The 14,654-nt window shown below is 34.3% G+C and overlaps 3 protein-coding genes across 3 annotated transcripts; all 3 read right to left on the bottom strand.

Annotated features, from left to right (window-relative positions):
• LOC135131293 (glutathione S-transferase D7-like) lies at positions 1 to 4,769 on the bottom strand. Its single transcript, XM_064058962.1, has 2 exons — positions 4,755 to 4,769; positions 1 to 336 (listed from the first exon to the last, which is right to left on the bottom strand). Exons 1-2 carry the CDS (start codon positions 4,767 to 4,769, stop codon positions 1 to 3), a joined length of 351 nt encoding a protein of 116 aa, XP_063915032.1.
• Positions 4,770 to 5,053: 284 nt separating this feature from the next.
• On the bottom strand, positions 5,054 to 5,881 carry LOC135131371 (glutathione S-transferase 1-like). The gene is made up of 3 exons (XM_064059052.1): positions 5,727 to 5,881; positions 5,481 to 5,684; positions 5,054 to 5,432 (listed from the first exon to the last, which is right to left on the bottom strand). Exons 1-3 carry the CDS (start codon positions 5,865 to 5,867, stop codon positions 5,097 to 5,099), a joined length of 681 nt encoding a protein of 226 aa, XP_063915122.1. The 5' UTR covers positions 5,868 to 5,881; the 3' UTR covers positions 5,054 to 5,096.
• An 83-nt stretch (positions 5,882 to 5,964) lies between these two features.
• Positions 5,965 to 7,072, bottom strand: LOC135131375 (glutathione S-transferase 1-like). Its single transcript, XM_064059055.1, has 3 exons — positions 6,611 to 7,072; positions 6,360 to 6,560; positions 5,965 to 6,310 (listed from the first exon to the last, which is right to left on the bottom strand). The coding sequence occupies exons 1-3, from the start codon at positions 6,749 to 6,751 to the stop codon at positions 5,999 to 6,001; spliced, it is 654 nt and encodes a 217-aa protein (XP_063915125.1). The 5' UTR covers positions 6,752 to 7,072; the 3' UTR covers positions 5,965 to 5,998.
• Between the last annotated feature and the right edge of the window lie 7,582 nt (positions 7,073 to 14,654).

A 14,654-nucleotide genomic window follows, 5' to 3' on the forward strand; every position in this document is an offset into this window, starting at 1 on the left:
TCAGATATGATTGACCATAGACTCTGTGACAACTTTCAGCTTAGTTTGAACCAAAAGCGACATTTCTTGAAGCCCCTTTTTGTTGTCTTCACACTCTGGCAGCTCTTCGCACTTCTTCAACCAAGCGATCACCCTCGGAAACATCTCCTCATCAACCGAAATTAACAAATTGAGAGTCGAAATTGACGCCAATAAACTATAATCGGCGATACTAAGATTTTCCCCGGCCACCCATTCCCTCCCATCTAAGAAGCTTTCCAAAAAACCGTAACACTTATTCGCTGCGTTCCTGTCTTCTTGATCCAGACTATTTTTGCCTTTGAAAAGTACCGACAGCTAAAACTCAAATTTTAACCAAAGAAACTCAAATTTCAAATTTCTTACTGAAGTTTTTCTCAAGTAAGGATACACAACGCTCGCTTCAAAAAACAACCTTTGATTGATGGTTGCCCGTTTTTTCAACTCTTAGATTTTTGATTTTTTAATTTTTCAAATCTTTAAGGTTTTGATTTTTCGACTTCACTTTTTTGACTTTTAAATTTTTCCATTTTCATTTTTTGGATATTTGAGTTTTTGGATTTTTCAGTTTTTCAAAGTGTCGATTTTTTACTTTTTCGACTTTTCAATTTTTCGATTTTACAATTTTTTGGTTTTTTGACATTTTAGTTGTTTAATTTTTAGAATAGTAGATTTTTCGATTTCTCGATTTTTCATTTCAGTTTGTCCATGTTTTTCAAGTTTTCAAATTTTTCAAATGTTTCGATTTCTTAATCTTTCGATTTTTCGACTTGCTGGTTTAGATTTTCTGTTTTTCAATTTTTCGTTTTTCCAAATTTTTCAAATGTGACTTTTATAAATTCTCAAATTTCGATTTTTTTAGGTTTTTAATTTTTCAATTTCTCGATTTTCAATTTTTCGATTTCTCAATTTTCCGATGTTTCAGTTTAATGATTTTTCAGTGTTTCTCCTGCTCAATTTTACAATTTTTAAATATTTCGATTTTTCAATTTTTGACTTTATTAAATTCTCAGTGTTTCCCACTTCATGACTTTCGAGTGTTTCGATTTTTCAGTTCTTCAATTCTTCAATTTTTCGATTCCTCAGGTGTTTCAATGTTTTTTAAGGTTTCGATTTTTCGACTTCACATTTTTGATTTTTCGATTTCTCAAATTTTCAATTTTTTAGATTCTCAATTTTTGGATATATCAGATACTATTCTTCAATTTTTCTTTCATTTTTCAGTTTTTCGATATTTCAGTTTTGGGATTTTTCAATATTTCGATTCTTCGACTTATCAACTTTTCGATGTGTCGATTTTTTTACTTTTTCAATTTTTCGATTTTTAAATTTTAGATTTTTCAATCTTCTGATATTTTAAATTTTTAATTTTTAAAATTTTAGATTTTTTGATTTCTCGTATTTTAATTTCAGTTTTCCGATATTTAAATTTTTCAAGTTTTTGAATTTTCAAATGTGTCGACTTCCCGGTTTTAAATTTTCTGTTTTTCAACTTTCCGTTTTTTAAAATGATTTTTTTAATGTTTCACTTTTAAAAATTTTCCGATGTTTTAGTTTTACGTTTTTTCAATTTTTCTCTTCAATTTTACGATTTTTAAAATTTGAATTTTCGACTTCACTTTTTTGACTTTTTAATTTCTACATTTTCAATTTTTTAATTTCTTATTTTTTGGATATTTCAGTTTTTTTCTAAATGACGATTTTTTTACTTTTTCGATTTTTTACTTTTTCGATTTTTGACCTTTTTGTTTTTTTTAGTTTTTCAATGTTTCAGTTTTTCAAGTTTTCTAATTTTTCAAATGTTTCGATTTCTTAATCTTTCGCTTTTTCGACTTCCCGGTTTTAGATTTTCTGTTTTTCAATTTTTCGTCTTTTCAAATTTTCGATTTTTTATTTTTCAAATTTGACTTTTGTAAACTCTCTATTTTTCGATTTATCATTTAATCTGTTTTGAGTTTCCAGTTCTTCAATTCTTCAATGTTTCAATTTCTCAGGTTTTTGATTTTTGCAATTTTTCGATTTTTTTAAGGTTGTGATTTTTCGACTTCACTTTTTTGATTTTTTGATTTCTCAACTTTTCAATGGTTTAGATTCTCAACTCTTGGATATTTCAGTTTTTCCATTCTTCAGTTTTTCTTCCAATTTTCAGTTTTTCGATATTTCAGTTTTGGGATTTTTCAATATTTCGATTTTTCGGTGTGTCGATTTTTTTACTTTCTGAATTTTTCAATTTTTCGATTTTTAAATTTCAGATTTTTCGATTTCTCGATTTTTCATTTCAGTTTTTCGGAATTTCAATTTTTCGGGTTTTCGGATTTTTCAAATGTTTCGATTTCTTAATATTTCGATTTTGCGACTGCCCGGTTTTAGATTTTCTATTTTCAATTTTTCGTTTTTTAAATTTTTCATTTTTAAAATTTTTAGATTTGGATGTTTCTATATTTAGAATTTTTTAGAGTCTCAGTTTTTGGATATTTCAGTCTTGAGATTTTTCTTATTTTCCATTCTTCAGTTTTTCTTTCATTTATCAGTTTTTCGATATTTCAGTTTTGGGATTTTTCAATTTTTCGATTTTATATTTTAATTTTTTCAATCTTTTGATATTTATTTTTTAATTTTTAAAATTTTAGATTTTTTGATTTCTCGATATTTGATTTTAATTTTTTGCTATTTCAATTTTTCAAGTTTTCGATTTGTCGACTTCTCGATTTTAGATTTTCTGTTTTTCAATTCCTCGTTTTTTAAAATTTTCGATTTTTTAATTGTTCGTTTTTAAAATTTTCCAATGCTTCAGTTTTACGTTTTTCCAATTTTTCTCTTCAATTTTGCGATTTTTAAATATTTTATTTTTCGACTTCACTTTTTGCCTTTAGTTTCCCCATTTTTCAATTTTTTAATTTCTCATTTTTTGGATATTTTAGTTTTGAGATTCTTCAGTTTTTCAATGTGTCGATTTTTTTACTTTTTCAAGTTTTCAATTTTTCGATTTTTGAATTTTTTGTTTTTTGGATATTTTAATTTTTCAACTTTCAGAATTTTAGATTTTTCGATTTCTCGATTTTTCATTTCAATTTTTCGATGTTTCAGTTTTTCAAGTTTTAAAATTTTTCAAATGTTTGGATTTCTTAATCTTTCGATTTTTCGACTTCCTGATTTAGATTTTCTGTTTTTCAATTTTTCGTTTTTTCAAATTTTCAATTTTTCGGTTCTTCAAATTTGATTTTTATAAACTCTCAAATTTCGATTTTTCAATTAATGCATGTTTTGATTTTCTCATTTCTTGACTTTCGAGCGTTTCGATTTTCCTATTCTTCAATTTTGTTTCATTTTTCAGTTTTTCAATATGTTATTTTGGAATTTTCCAATTTTTAATTTTTAAGTTTTAGATTTTTGAATCTTATATTTTAATTTTTAAATTTTTAAAATTTTAGATTTTTTGATTTCTCGATTTTTCATTTCAGTTTGTCGATATTTCAATTTTTCAAGTTTTCGAATTTTCAAATATTTCGATTTTTTCATTTTTCATTTTTAAGATTTGTTTCAGTTTTACGTTTTCTCAATGTTTCACTTCAATTTTACAATTTTTAAATATTTCAATCTTTCAATTTTTAACTTTTCTAAATTCTCAATTTGTTGATTTTTCAATTAATCGATGTTTTGATTTTCCCATTTCTTGACTTTCGACTGTCTCGATTTTCCAGCTCTTCAATTCTTCAATTTTTCGACTTAACTTTTTTGATTTTTCGATTTCTCAAATTTTCAGTTTTTTAAATGCTAATTTTTGGATATTTCAGTTTTAGGATTTTTCAGTTATTCCATTCTTCAATTTTCTTTCATTTTTCAGTTTTTCGATATTTTATTTTGGAATTTTTCAATTTTTCGATGCTTCGACTTTTCCATTTTTCGATGTGTCGTTTTTTTACTTTTTTAATTTTTAAATTTTTAAAATTTTAGATTTTTTAATTTCTCCATTTTTCAAGTTTTCGAATTTTCAAATGTTTCAATTTTTTAATTTTTCGTTTTTAAGATTTTGTTTGAGTTTTACGTTTTTTCAATGTTTCACTTCAATTTTACAATTTTGAATTTTTTGATATTCTAATTTTTTAATTTTTAGAATTTTAGGTTTTTCGATTTTTCAAATTTTTCAAATCTTTCGATTTTTCAATTTTTCAAATTTGACTTTTATAAACTCTCAATTTTTCGATTTTTCAATTGATACATGTTTCGATTTCTTAATTTTTCCATTTTTCGACTTCCCTGTTTCAGATTTCTGTTTTCAATTTTTCGTTTTTTTAATTTTGTCAAATTTGACTCTTATAAACTTTCAGTTTTTCGATTTTGCAATTAATACATGTTTTTGCAATTAATACATGTTTTGTTTTTCCCATTTTGTGACTTTCGAGTGTTTCAATTTTCCTGCTCTTCAATTCTTCAATTTTTCGCTTTTTTGGGTTTTTACTTTTTTAATGTTTCGATTTTTTTAAGGTTTTGATTTTTCGACTTCACTTTTTTGATTTTTCGATGTTTAAATTTTACATTTTTCAATTTTTTGATATTTCAATTCGGCAATTTTTAAATTATGAGATTTTTCGATTTCTCGATTTTTCATGTCAATTCTTCCATATTTCAAATTTTCGATATTTTAATTTTTCATTTTTAAAATTTTTCAATTTTGGCCTATTTCGGTTTCTCAATTTTTCGATTTTCCGACTTCATGACTTTTCGATTTCTCGAACTTTTGATCTTTCCATTTCTCAATATTTTAATTTTTCAATTCCTCGAATTTTTAAACTTTTTGACTGTTCAGTCTCTCAATTTTCCAATTTTTTGATGTTTCGATTTTTCAATTCTTCGATTTCTTAAACTTTCGAGTTTCGATTTCTTGACATCTTGGTTTTTCGATTTTTTCAATTTTTCGATTACCCACTGGCCTGAGCGGTGTGATTTATGAGTCCATCTTGAATCAGTACAACTTTTATTTTACCATTTTTATTACTAGTAATACTTCCGGGACGAGGAAAGTTCTATCAAAATAACCTTTTGAGAGTTTTATTGACACTACATTTTTATTACAAAAATCAGATGTGATTGACCATGGACTCTGTGACCACTTTCAGCTTAGTTTGAACCAAAAGCGACATTTCTTGAAGCCCCTTTTTGTTGTCCTCACACTCTGGCAGCTCTTCGCACTTCTTCAACCAAGCGATCACTCTCGGAAACATCCCCTCATCAACCGAAATTAACAAATTGAGAGTCGAAATTGACGCCAGTAGACTATAATCGGCGATACTAAGATTTTCCCCGGCCACCCACTCCCTCCCATCTAAGAAACTCTCCAAAAAACCGTAACACTCATTCGCTGCCTTCCTGTCTTCTTGATCCAGACTATTTTTGCCTTTGAAAAGTACCGACAGCTAAAACTCAAATTTTAACCAAAGAAACTCAAATTTCAAATTTCTTACTGAAGTTTTTCTCAAGTAAGGATACACAACGCTCGCTTCAAAAAACAACCTTTGATTGATAGTTGCCCGTTTTTTCAACTCTTCCGGGTAAAGCTTGTCATTTTTGGCATACTTCGACACCAGATAAGTCATAATTGAATGACTATCCCAAAGAACGAAGCCGCACGTGTCCACGAAAGTAGGAATCGTGTGTTGGGGGTTCATCTACTAAAGTCTCTCTCGTTACATTTTTCTAAAAATACTCACTCGCAGGTATTCGGGTTTCAAGTGCTCCCCTTTCATCACGTTAATTTCGATTTTGTTCAAATCTAGACCGATGGCTCTGGCTGTAATTAGGACAGCCCTTGCCGGAGGGCTCCCATGAAACATGTACAATCTAGGCAACATGTGTGTACTGAACTGGCGATAAAATATTCACATCAGTTTGTAATTAACGCTTGAAGAGCCTAACACGATATGCATTTCCGATTTAAACGCTTTCATGTAAAACAAGATGCTCTTTATTAGAGAACACTACATCACTCTTTTGATAATTTGCTCTTGAACAGAACAGCGAACTCGTCTTGTCCTCGCTTGTTGACGGCACATTCGGGACGAGCCTGGACTCTCTGGAGCCACGCCGTCACTCTAGGGAACTTCTCGGGGTCGATGGGCACCAAAGTCGCGATGCTCCCAATGGAAGAAAGGAGGCTGTAATCGGCCACTGAGACATAGTCACCAGCTGCGAAGGTCTTCCCTTCCAGGATGGCCTCAAACTGAGCATAACCGTCGATCATGTTGTCTCTATCCTCCGGGAATATGGTTGGCCTGCCGTGGAAGAGAATGGGTCTCTGCAAACTCCAAATTAGTTTATAGATGGTGTGGTAAAAGCGAACTTACGGTTATTCGTAATAGCCGGGAGAAGATGATCCCGGACTCAAAGTGCAACCTTTGATCCACTACGGCCCGTTTTTGCAAATCCTTGGGGTAGAGTGAGTCGTCTTTGGCGTATTTGGACACCAGGTAGGTGCTTATGGCGTGGCTGTCCCAGATGGTGAAGCCGTCGTCGTCCAGAGTTGGAACAGTGTGCTGAGGATTCATCTACAAAAATGATATTAGTAGTACCTAGACTACGATAAAAGCGACCGTACCTTTAGGTATTCCGGTGTCAGGTACTCTTCCCCGAAGAAGTCGATTTCCTTTTCGTTGAGGGTCAAGTCGATGGCCTTGGCCGTCATCAGTACTGTCCGTACCGGAGGGCTGGGGTGGATCATGTAGAGAGTCGGTGCCATCGTGAACGATTAGTACGAATGCAGCGAGAGCTTGATGTTATATGGTACTTGATAAAAGTTGTTGTCACAGTAACCCAGTTAGTGCAGCTGTGGTGTGGATGACCTTGGCGATGTGATTCACTTTAATTAAATGTAAATGTGGATGTTGCTAACTGATTGGTGCTAACAGCAGGGAAAGAAGTTGCTGGGTTGGAGTGCAATGTACAGTAAGTGGATGCAGGTACTGCGGTACTGCTTTTAATGTCGATGGCCGAAACGTTGACGTGGTTTTCAGCTCAGAAGATGGTTAGAATGCGCAAGGTCGATTGTATTCTGTCCCCACTGCGAAAAATACAACAAATCCTGTCATCATGACTCTTGTTTTTATTTATGACCTTTATAAAAACAAATTTTGACTCTTCCAGGCCACGTCATAATTAAGTAGGTAATTATACATATTTTGCTTCTTATTACATTGCTTTTTATCGTATTACTCCTTTAAAAAAAAAAATCAAAATTATGTTGTATACTCACTAAAGAACAAATTCACTTTTTTACTCGTTTGTGAACGAGTCCAATGGAGGACTGGCTATTTTTAAAGTCAGTCTGTCTTCTGTCCAATAGGACGACGTCCTCTCCAAAATTTATATTTTAGTAAATATTGTTTCAATTTTATAAAATATGGTGCTCCTTCACATATAAACATAAACAGTCGATGTTAAGCATATACTGAAATATTGAGTATATTTACATTTTTTCCCGTGGGTTATCTGCTGTGAATATATTTCATATTGTCCATACTTGTGCAGATATAATAACCAAAATCGCAAACCCAAATTTTATAACGTTTTAAAAAAGTTGGATTGTCGGACTACAGTGCAAGGGCGAAGGAATATTTATCGCAATCATTTTGGAATTTTTTTTTTTAAGAATGTGGAACCTCGAGGGTACCAACTGTTTATTTTTTTTAAGAAAATGAAACCATCTAGGTGATCCAAGTGTTTTTTTGAGAATTGAAGTCTCTTGGGAGGTCCCATGTGTCTTTTTTTTGTTATAAAACCTTGTCGGGGCAGCAACTGTCATTTTTTTGAAAATGATTAACACTTCTCGGGGACCCCAAATATATATATATATATATATTTAAATATGCAACCAACTGTCTTTTCTTTAATGGATGTGAAACCTTCCCGAGGGTCCCAACTGTTTTTTCTTAAAAAGGTGAAACCTTCTCCGGGCTTTAATTGTCGTTTTTTTAAGAAGGGAGATTGTGAAACATTCTTAGAGGTCCTAACTGTCTGTTTAAATGTTTTTTTAAGAATATGAAACCTTGGGTGCTCAAACTACCTTTTCTTTAAGAACCTGAAGCCTCCTCGAGGGCCCCAATTATATATTTTTTTAAAATGTGGTATCTCCTCGGTGCCCCATGTATCTTTTTTTTAGAATATAAAACCTTCTCGGGGGTTCCAACTTTTTATTTAAAAATGTGAAACCTTCTTGAGGGCCCTAGCCGTCTTTTTTTAAAAAGCTGTTTGCTTCTCGAGGCCCCAAATGTTTATTTATTTTTTAAGTGAAACTTTCTCGGAGGCCCCATGTGTTCTTTTTTTAGGAATATAAAACCTTTTCGGGGCTCCAACTGTCATTTTTTTGAAGAAGATAAAATCTTCTCGAGAACCTCAAATATATGTATACGTTTTTTTTAAAGGGCACCCAACAGTTTCTTTTTAAGAATGCGAAATACATCTTCTCAGGGGGCTCCATGTGTCTTTTTTTAAGAATATAAAACCTTCTCGGGACCCCCACTGTCTTTTTTTAAGATGATGAAATCTTCTCGGGGGGCCCACCTTTTTATTTAAAAATATGAATCCTTCTTGGGAGCCCCCAACTGTCCTTTTTTAAGAAGCTGAATCCTTCTCGAGGGCCCCAAATATATATTTTTTTTAAATGTGAAACCTTTTCAGGGTCCCAACTGTCACTTTTTTGAAGATGATAAAACCTTCTCGGAGGTTCCAACTTTTTATTTAAGAATATGAAACCTTCTCGGACCGCCCAACTGTCTTTTTTTTAAAGAAGGCGACACTTTCTCGGGGCCCCAACTATCACTTTTTTTGAAGACGATAAAACCTTCTCGGGGCCCCCAACTGTCTTCTTTTTAGAAGGTGAGACCTTCTGGGGGGGGCCCAACTGTTTATTTAAGAAAATAAAACCTTTTTAGGGGTCCCAACAACCTATTTTAAGAAGATGAATTTTTTAAAAATGGGAAACTGTTTCGGGGGCCCATTTTCCTTTTTTTTAAGAATATATAACCTTCTCGGGGTCCCAACTGTTATTTTTTTGAAGAAGATAACACTTTCTCGGGGATCCCAACTTTTTATTTAAGAATACGAAACCTTCTCGGGGGTCCCGACCATTTATTTTTTAAGAAGCCGAAACCTTCTCGGGGCCCCAACTGTTACTTTTTTGAAGAAGATAAAACCTTCTCGGGGGCCCCATGTGCATTTTTTTAAGAATATAGAACCTTCTCGGGGTCCCAACTGTCATTTTTTGAAGAAGATAAAACCTTCTTGGGGGTCCCAACATTTTATTTAAGAATATGAAATCTTCCTGGGGGTCCCAACTGCCCTTTTTTGAGAAGCTGAATTCGTCTCGAGGCTCACAAATATATATTTTTTTAAATGTGAAACCTTCTCGGGAGCCCCATGTGTCTTTTAAAGAATATAAAACCTTCTCGGGGGTCCCAACAATTTCTTTTTAAGAAGCCGAAACATTCTCGGAACCCCAACTGTCACTTTTTTGAAGAAGATAAAACCTTCTCGGGGGCCCAACATTTATTTAAGAATATGAAATCTTCTTGGGGGTCCCAACTGCCCTTTTCGAGAAGCTGAATTCTTCCCGAGGTTCCCAAATATATATATTTTTAAAAATGTGAAACCTTCTCGGGAGCCCCGTGTGTCTTTTAAAGAATATAAAACCTTCTCGGGGGTCCCAACATTTTATTTAAGAATATGAAATCTTTTTGAGAAGCTGAATTCTTCACGAAACTCCCAAATATATATTTTTTAAACATGTGAAACCTTCTCTGGAGCCCCATGTGTCTTTTTAAAGAATATAAAACCTTCTCGGGGGTCCCAACAATTTTTTTTAAGAAGCCGAAACCTTCTCGGGGCCCCAACTGCCACTTTTTTGAAGAACATAAAACCTTCTTGGGGTCACAACTGTAATTTTTTTGAAGAAGATAAAACCTTCTCGGGGGTCCCAACATTTTATTTAAGTATATGAAATCTTCTTGGGGATCCCAACTGCCCTTTTTGAGAAGCTGAAATCTTCTCGAGGCTCCCAAATATATATTTTTTAAAAATGTGAAACCTTCTCGGAAACCCCATGTGTCTTTTTTAAGAATATAAAACCTTCTCGGTGTCCCAACTGTCACTATTTTTGACGAAGAGAAAACCTTCTCTGGGGTCCCAACAGTTCTTTTTAAGGGACCGAAACCTTCTTAGGGCCCTTGTGCCTTTTTTTAAAAGAATGCTAAACTTTCTCGGGGCCCTCAACTGCCTTTTTTTTAAGATGGTGAAACCTTTTTGGGGGTCCCAACTGCCTTTTTTAAGAAGTTGAATCCTTTACGAGGGCCCCCAATATATATTTTTTAAAAATGTGAAACCTTCTCGAGGGCTCCTTATGTTTTTTATTTAAGAATATAAAACCTTCTCGGGAGCCGCATGTGTCTTTTTAAAGAATATAAAACCGTCTCGGGTCCCCAACTATCACTTTTTTTGAAGAAGATAAAACCTTCTTGGGAGTCCCAACAGTTTCTTTTAAGAAGCCGAAACCTTCTCGGAGCCCCAACTGTCACTTTTTTTGAAGAAGATAAAACCTTCTCGGGGTCCCAACTTTTTATTTAAAAATATGAAATCTTGGGGATCCCAACTGCCCTTTTTGAGAAGCTGAATTCTTCTCGAGGCTCCCAAATATATATTTTTTAAAAATGTGAAACCTTCTCGGGAGCCCCATGTGCCTTTTTAAAGAATTTAAAACCATCTCGGGGCCCACCTGTCACTATTTTTGAAGAAGATAAAACCTTCCCGGTGGTCCCAACAATTTCTTTTAAGAAGCCGAAACCTTTTCGGGGCCCCAACTGTCACTTTTTTGAAGAAGATAAAACCTTCTCGGGTTCCCAACTGTAATTTTTTTGAAGAAGATAAAACCTTCTCGGGGGTCCCAACTTTTTATTTAAGAATATGAAATCTTCTTGGGGTCCCAACTGCCCTTTTTGAGAAGCTGAATTCTTCTCGAGGCTCCGAAATATATATTTTTTAAAAATATGAAACCTTCTCGGAAGCCCCATGTGTCTTTTTAAAGAATATAAAACATTCTCGGGGCCCCAACTGTCACTTTTTAGAAGAAGATAAAACCTTCTCGGGGTCCCAACTGTAATTTTTTTGAAGAATATACAACCTTCTCGGGAGTCCCAACTTTTTATTTAAGAATATGGAGTCTTCTTGGGGGCCCAACTGTCCTTTTTGAGAAGCTGAATTCTTCTCGAGGGTCCCAAATATATATTTTTAAAAATGTGAAACCTTCTCGGAAGCCCCATGTGTCTTTTTAGAGAATATAAAACCATCTCGGGGCCCCAACTGTCACTTTTTTGAAGAAGAAGATAAAACCTCGGGGGTCCCAACAATTTCTTTTAAGAAGCCGAAACCTTCTCGGGGTCCCAACTGTAATTTTTTTGAAGAAGATAAAACCTTCTCGGAGGTCCCAACATTTTATTTAAGAATATGAAATCTTCTTGGGGATCCCAACTGCTCTTTTTGAGAAGCTGAATTCTTCTCGAGGCTCCCAAATATATATTTTTTAAGAATGTGAAACCTTCTCGGAAGCCTCATGTGTCTTTTTAAAGAATATAATACCTTCTCGGGGCCCCAATTGTGACTTTTTTTGAAGAAGATAAAACCTTCTCGAGGGTCCCAACAATTTCTTTTAAGAAGCCGAAACCTTCTCGGGGTCCCAACTATAATTTTTTTAAAGAAGATAAAACCTCGGGTCCCCATGTGCCTTTTTTAAGAATATAGAACCTTCTCGGGCTCCCAACTGTCACTTTTTTGAAGAAGATAAAATCTTCTCGGGGGTCTCAAGCTTTTATTTAAGAATATGAAATCTTCTTGGGGGTGCCCTTTTTGAGAAGCTGAATTCTTCTCGAAGCTCTCAAATATATATTTTTTAAAAATGTGAAACCGTCTCGGGAGCCCCATGTGTCTTTTTAAAGAATATAAAACCTTCTCGGCCCTAACTGTCACTTTTTTTGAAAAAGATAAAACCTTCTCGAGGGTCCCAACAATTTCTTTTAAGAAGGCGAAACCTTCCCGGGGCCCCAAGTGTCACTTTTTTGAAGAAGGTAAAACCTTCTCGGGGTTCCAACTGTAATTTTTTGAAGAAGATAAAACCTTGTCGGAGGTCCCAACTTTTTATTTAAAGATATGAAATCTTCTTGGGGGTCCGAACTTCCCTTTTTGAGAAGCTGAATTCTTCTCGAGGCTCCCAAATATATATTTTTTAAAAATGTAAAGCCTTCTCGGAAGCCCCATGTGTCTTTTTAAATAATATAAAACCTTCTCGGGGCCCCAACTGTCACTTTTTTGAAGAAGATAAAACCTTGTCGGGAGTCCCAACTTTTTATTTAAGAATATGAAGTCTTCTTGGGGGTCCCAACTACCCTTTTTGAAAAGCTGAATTCTTCTCGAGGCTCCTAAATATATATTTTTTAAAAATGTGGAGCCTTCTCGGAAGCCCCATGTGTCTTTTTAAAGAATATAAAACCTTCTCGGGGCCCCAATTGTCACTTCCTTTGAAGAAGATAAAACCTTCTTGGGGGTCCCAACATTTTATATAAGAATATGAAATCTTCGTGGGGGTCCCAACTGCCCTTTTTGAGAAGCTGAATTCTTCTCGAGGCTCCCAAATATATATTTTTTAAAAATGTGGAACCTTCTCGGAAGCCCCATGTGTCTTTTTAAAGAATATAAAACCTCCTCGGGGCCCCAACTGTTAGTTTTTTTGAAGAAGATAAAACCTTCTTGGGGGTCCCAACATTTTATTTAAGAATATGAAATCTTTTTGAGAAGCTGAATTCTTCACGAAGCTCCCAAATATATATTTTTTAAAAATGTGAAACCTGCTCGGGAGCCCCAACTGTCACTTTTTTGAAGAAGATAAAACCTTCTTGGGGTCTCAACTGTAATTTTTTTGAAGAAGATAAAACCTTCTCGGGGGTCCCAACATTTTATTTAAAAATATGAAATCTTCTTGGGGATCCCAACTGCCCTTTTTGAGAAGCTGAATTCTTCTCGAGGCTCCCAAATATATATTTTTTGAAAATGTGAAACCTTCTCGGGAGCCCCATGTGTCTTTTTTAAGAATATAAAACCTTCTCGGGGCCCCAACTGTCACTTTTTTGAAGAAGATAAAACCTTTTCTGGGTCCCAACAGTTCTTTTTAAGAGACCGAAACCTTCTTAAGGCCCTTGTGCCTTTTTTAAAAGAATGCTAAACCTTCTCGGGGCCTCCAACTGCCTTTCTTTTTAAGAAGGTGAAACCTTTTTGGGGGTCCCAACTGCCTTTTTTAAGAAGTTGAATCCTTTACGAGGGGCCCCAATATATATTTTTTAAAAATGTGAAACCTTCTCGAGGGCTCCTTATGTCTTTTATTTAAGAATATAAAACCTTCTCGGGAGCGCCATGTGTCTTTTTAAAGAATATAAAACCTTCTCGGGTCCCCAACTATCACTTTCTTTGAAGAAGATAAAACCTTCTTGGGAGTCCCAACAATTTCTTTTAAGAAGCCGAAACCTTCTCGGGGCCCCAACTGTCACTTTTTTGAAGAAGATAAAACCTTCTCTGGGGTCCCAACAGTTCTTTTTAAGAGACCGAAACCTTCTTAGGGCCCTTGTGCCTTTTTTTTTAAGAAGGTGAAACCTTTTTGGGGGTCCCAACTACCTTTTTTTTTAAGAAGTTGAATCCTTCACGAGGGCCCCCAATATATATTTTTTAAAAATGTGAAACCTTCTCGAGGGCTCCTTGTGTCTTTTATTTAAGAATATAAAACCTTCTCGGGGGTCCCAACAATTTCTTTTAAGAAGCCGAAACCTTCTCGGGGTCCCAACTGTAATTTTTTTGAAGAAGATAAAACCTTCTCGGAGGTCCCAACATTTTATTTAAGAATATGAAATCTTCTTGGGGATCCCAACTGCTCTTTTTGAGAAGCTGAATTCTTCTCGAGGCTCCCAAATATATATTTTTTAAGAATGTGAAACCTTCTCGGAAGCCTCATGTGTCTTTTTAAAGAATATAATACCTTCTCGGGGCCCCAATTGTGACTTTTTTTGAAGAAGATAAAACCTTCTCGAGGGTCCCAACAATTTCTTTTAAGAAGCCGAAACCTTCTCGGGGTCCCAACTATAATTTTTTTAAAGAAGATAAAACCTCGGGTCCCCATGTGCCTTTTTTAAGAATATAGAACCTTCTCGGGCTCCCAACTGTCACTTTTTTGAAGAAGATAAAATCTTCTCGGGGGTCTCAAGCTTTTATTTAAGAATATGAAATCTTCTTGGGGGTGCCCTTTTTGAGAAGCTGAATTCTTCTCGAAGCTCTCAAATATATATTTTTTAAAAATGTGAAACCGTCTCGGGAGCCCCATGTGTCTTTTTAAAGAATATAAAACCTTCTCGGCCCTAACTGTCACTTTTTTTGAAAAAGATAAAACCTTCTCGAGGGTCCCAACAATTTCTTTTAAGAAGGCGAAACCTTCCCGGGGCCCCAAGTGTCACTTTTTTGAAGAAGGTAAAACCTTCTCGGGGTTCCAACTGTAATTTTTTGAAGAAGATAAAACCTTGTCGGAGGTCCCAACTTTTTATTTAAAGATATGAAATCTT

Source organism: Zophobas morio, unplaced genomic scaffold (assembly GCF_036711695.1).
Source record: "Zophobas morio isolate AGI-343-1 ecotype UQ-CSIRO unplaced genomic scaffold, CSIRO_AGI_Zmor_V1 ptg000020l, whole genome shotgun sequence".
Taxonomy (NCBI): domain Eukaryota; kingdom Metazoa; phylum Arthropoda; class Insecta; order Coleoptera; family Tenebrionidae; genus Zophobas; species Zophobas morio.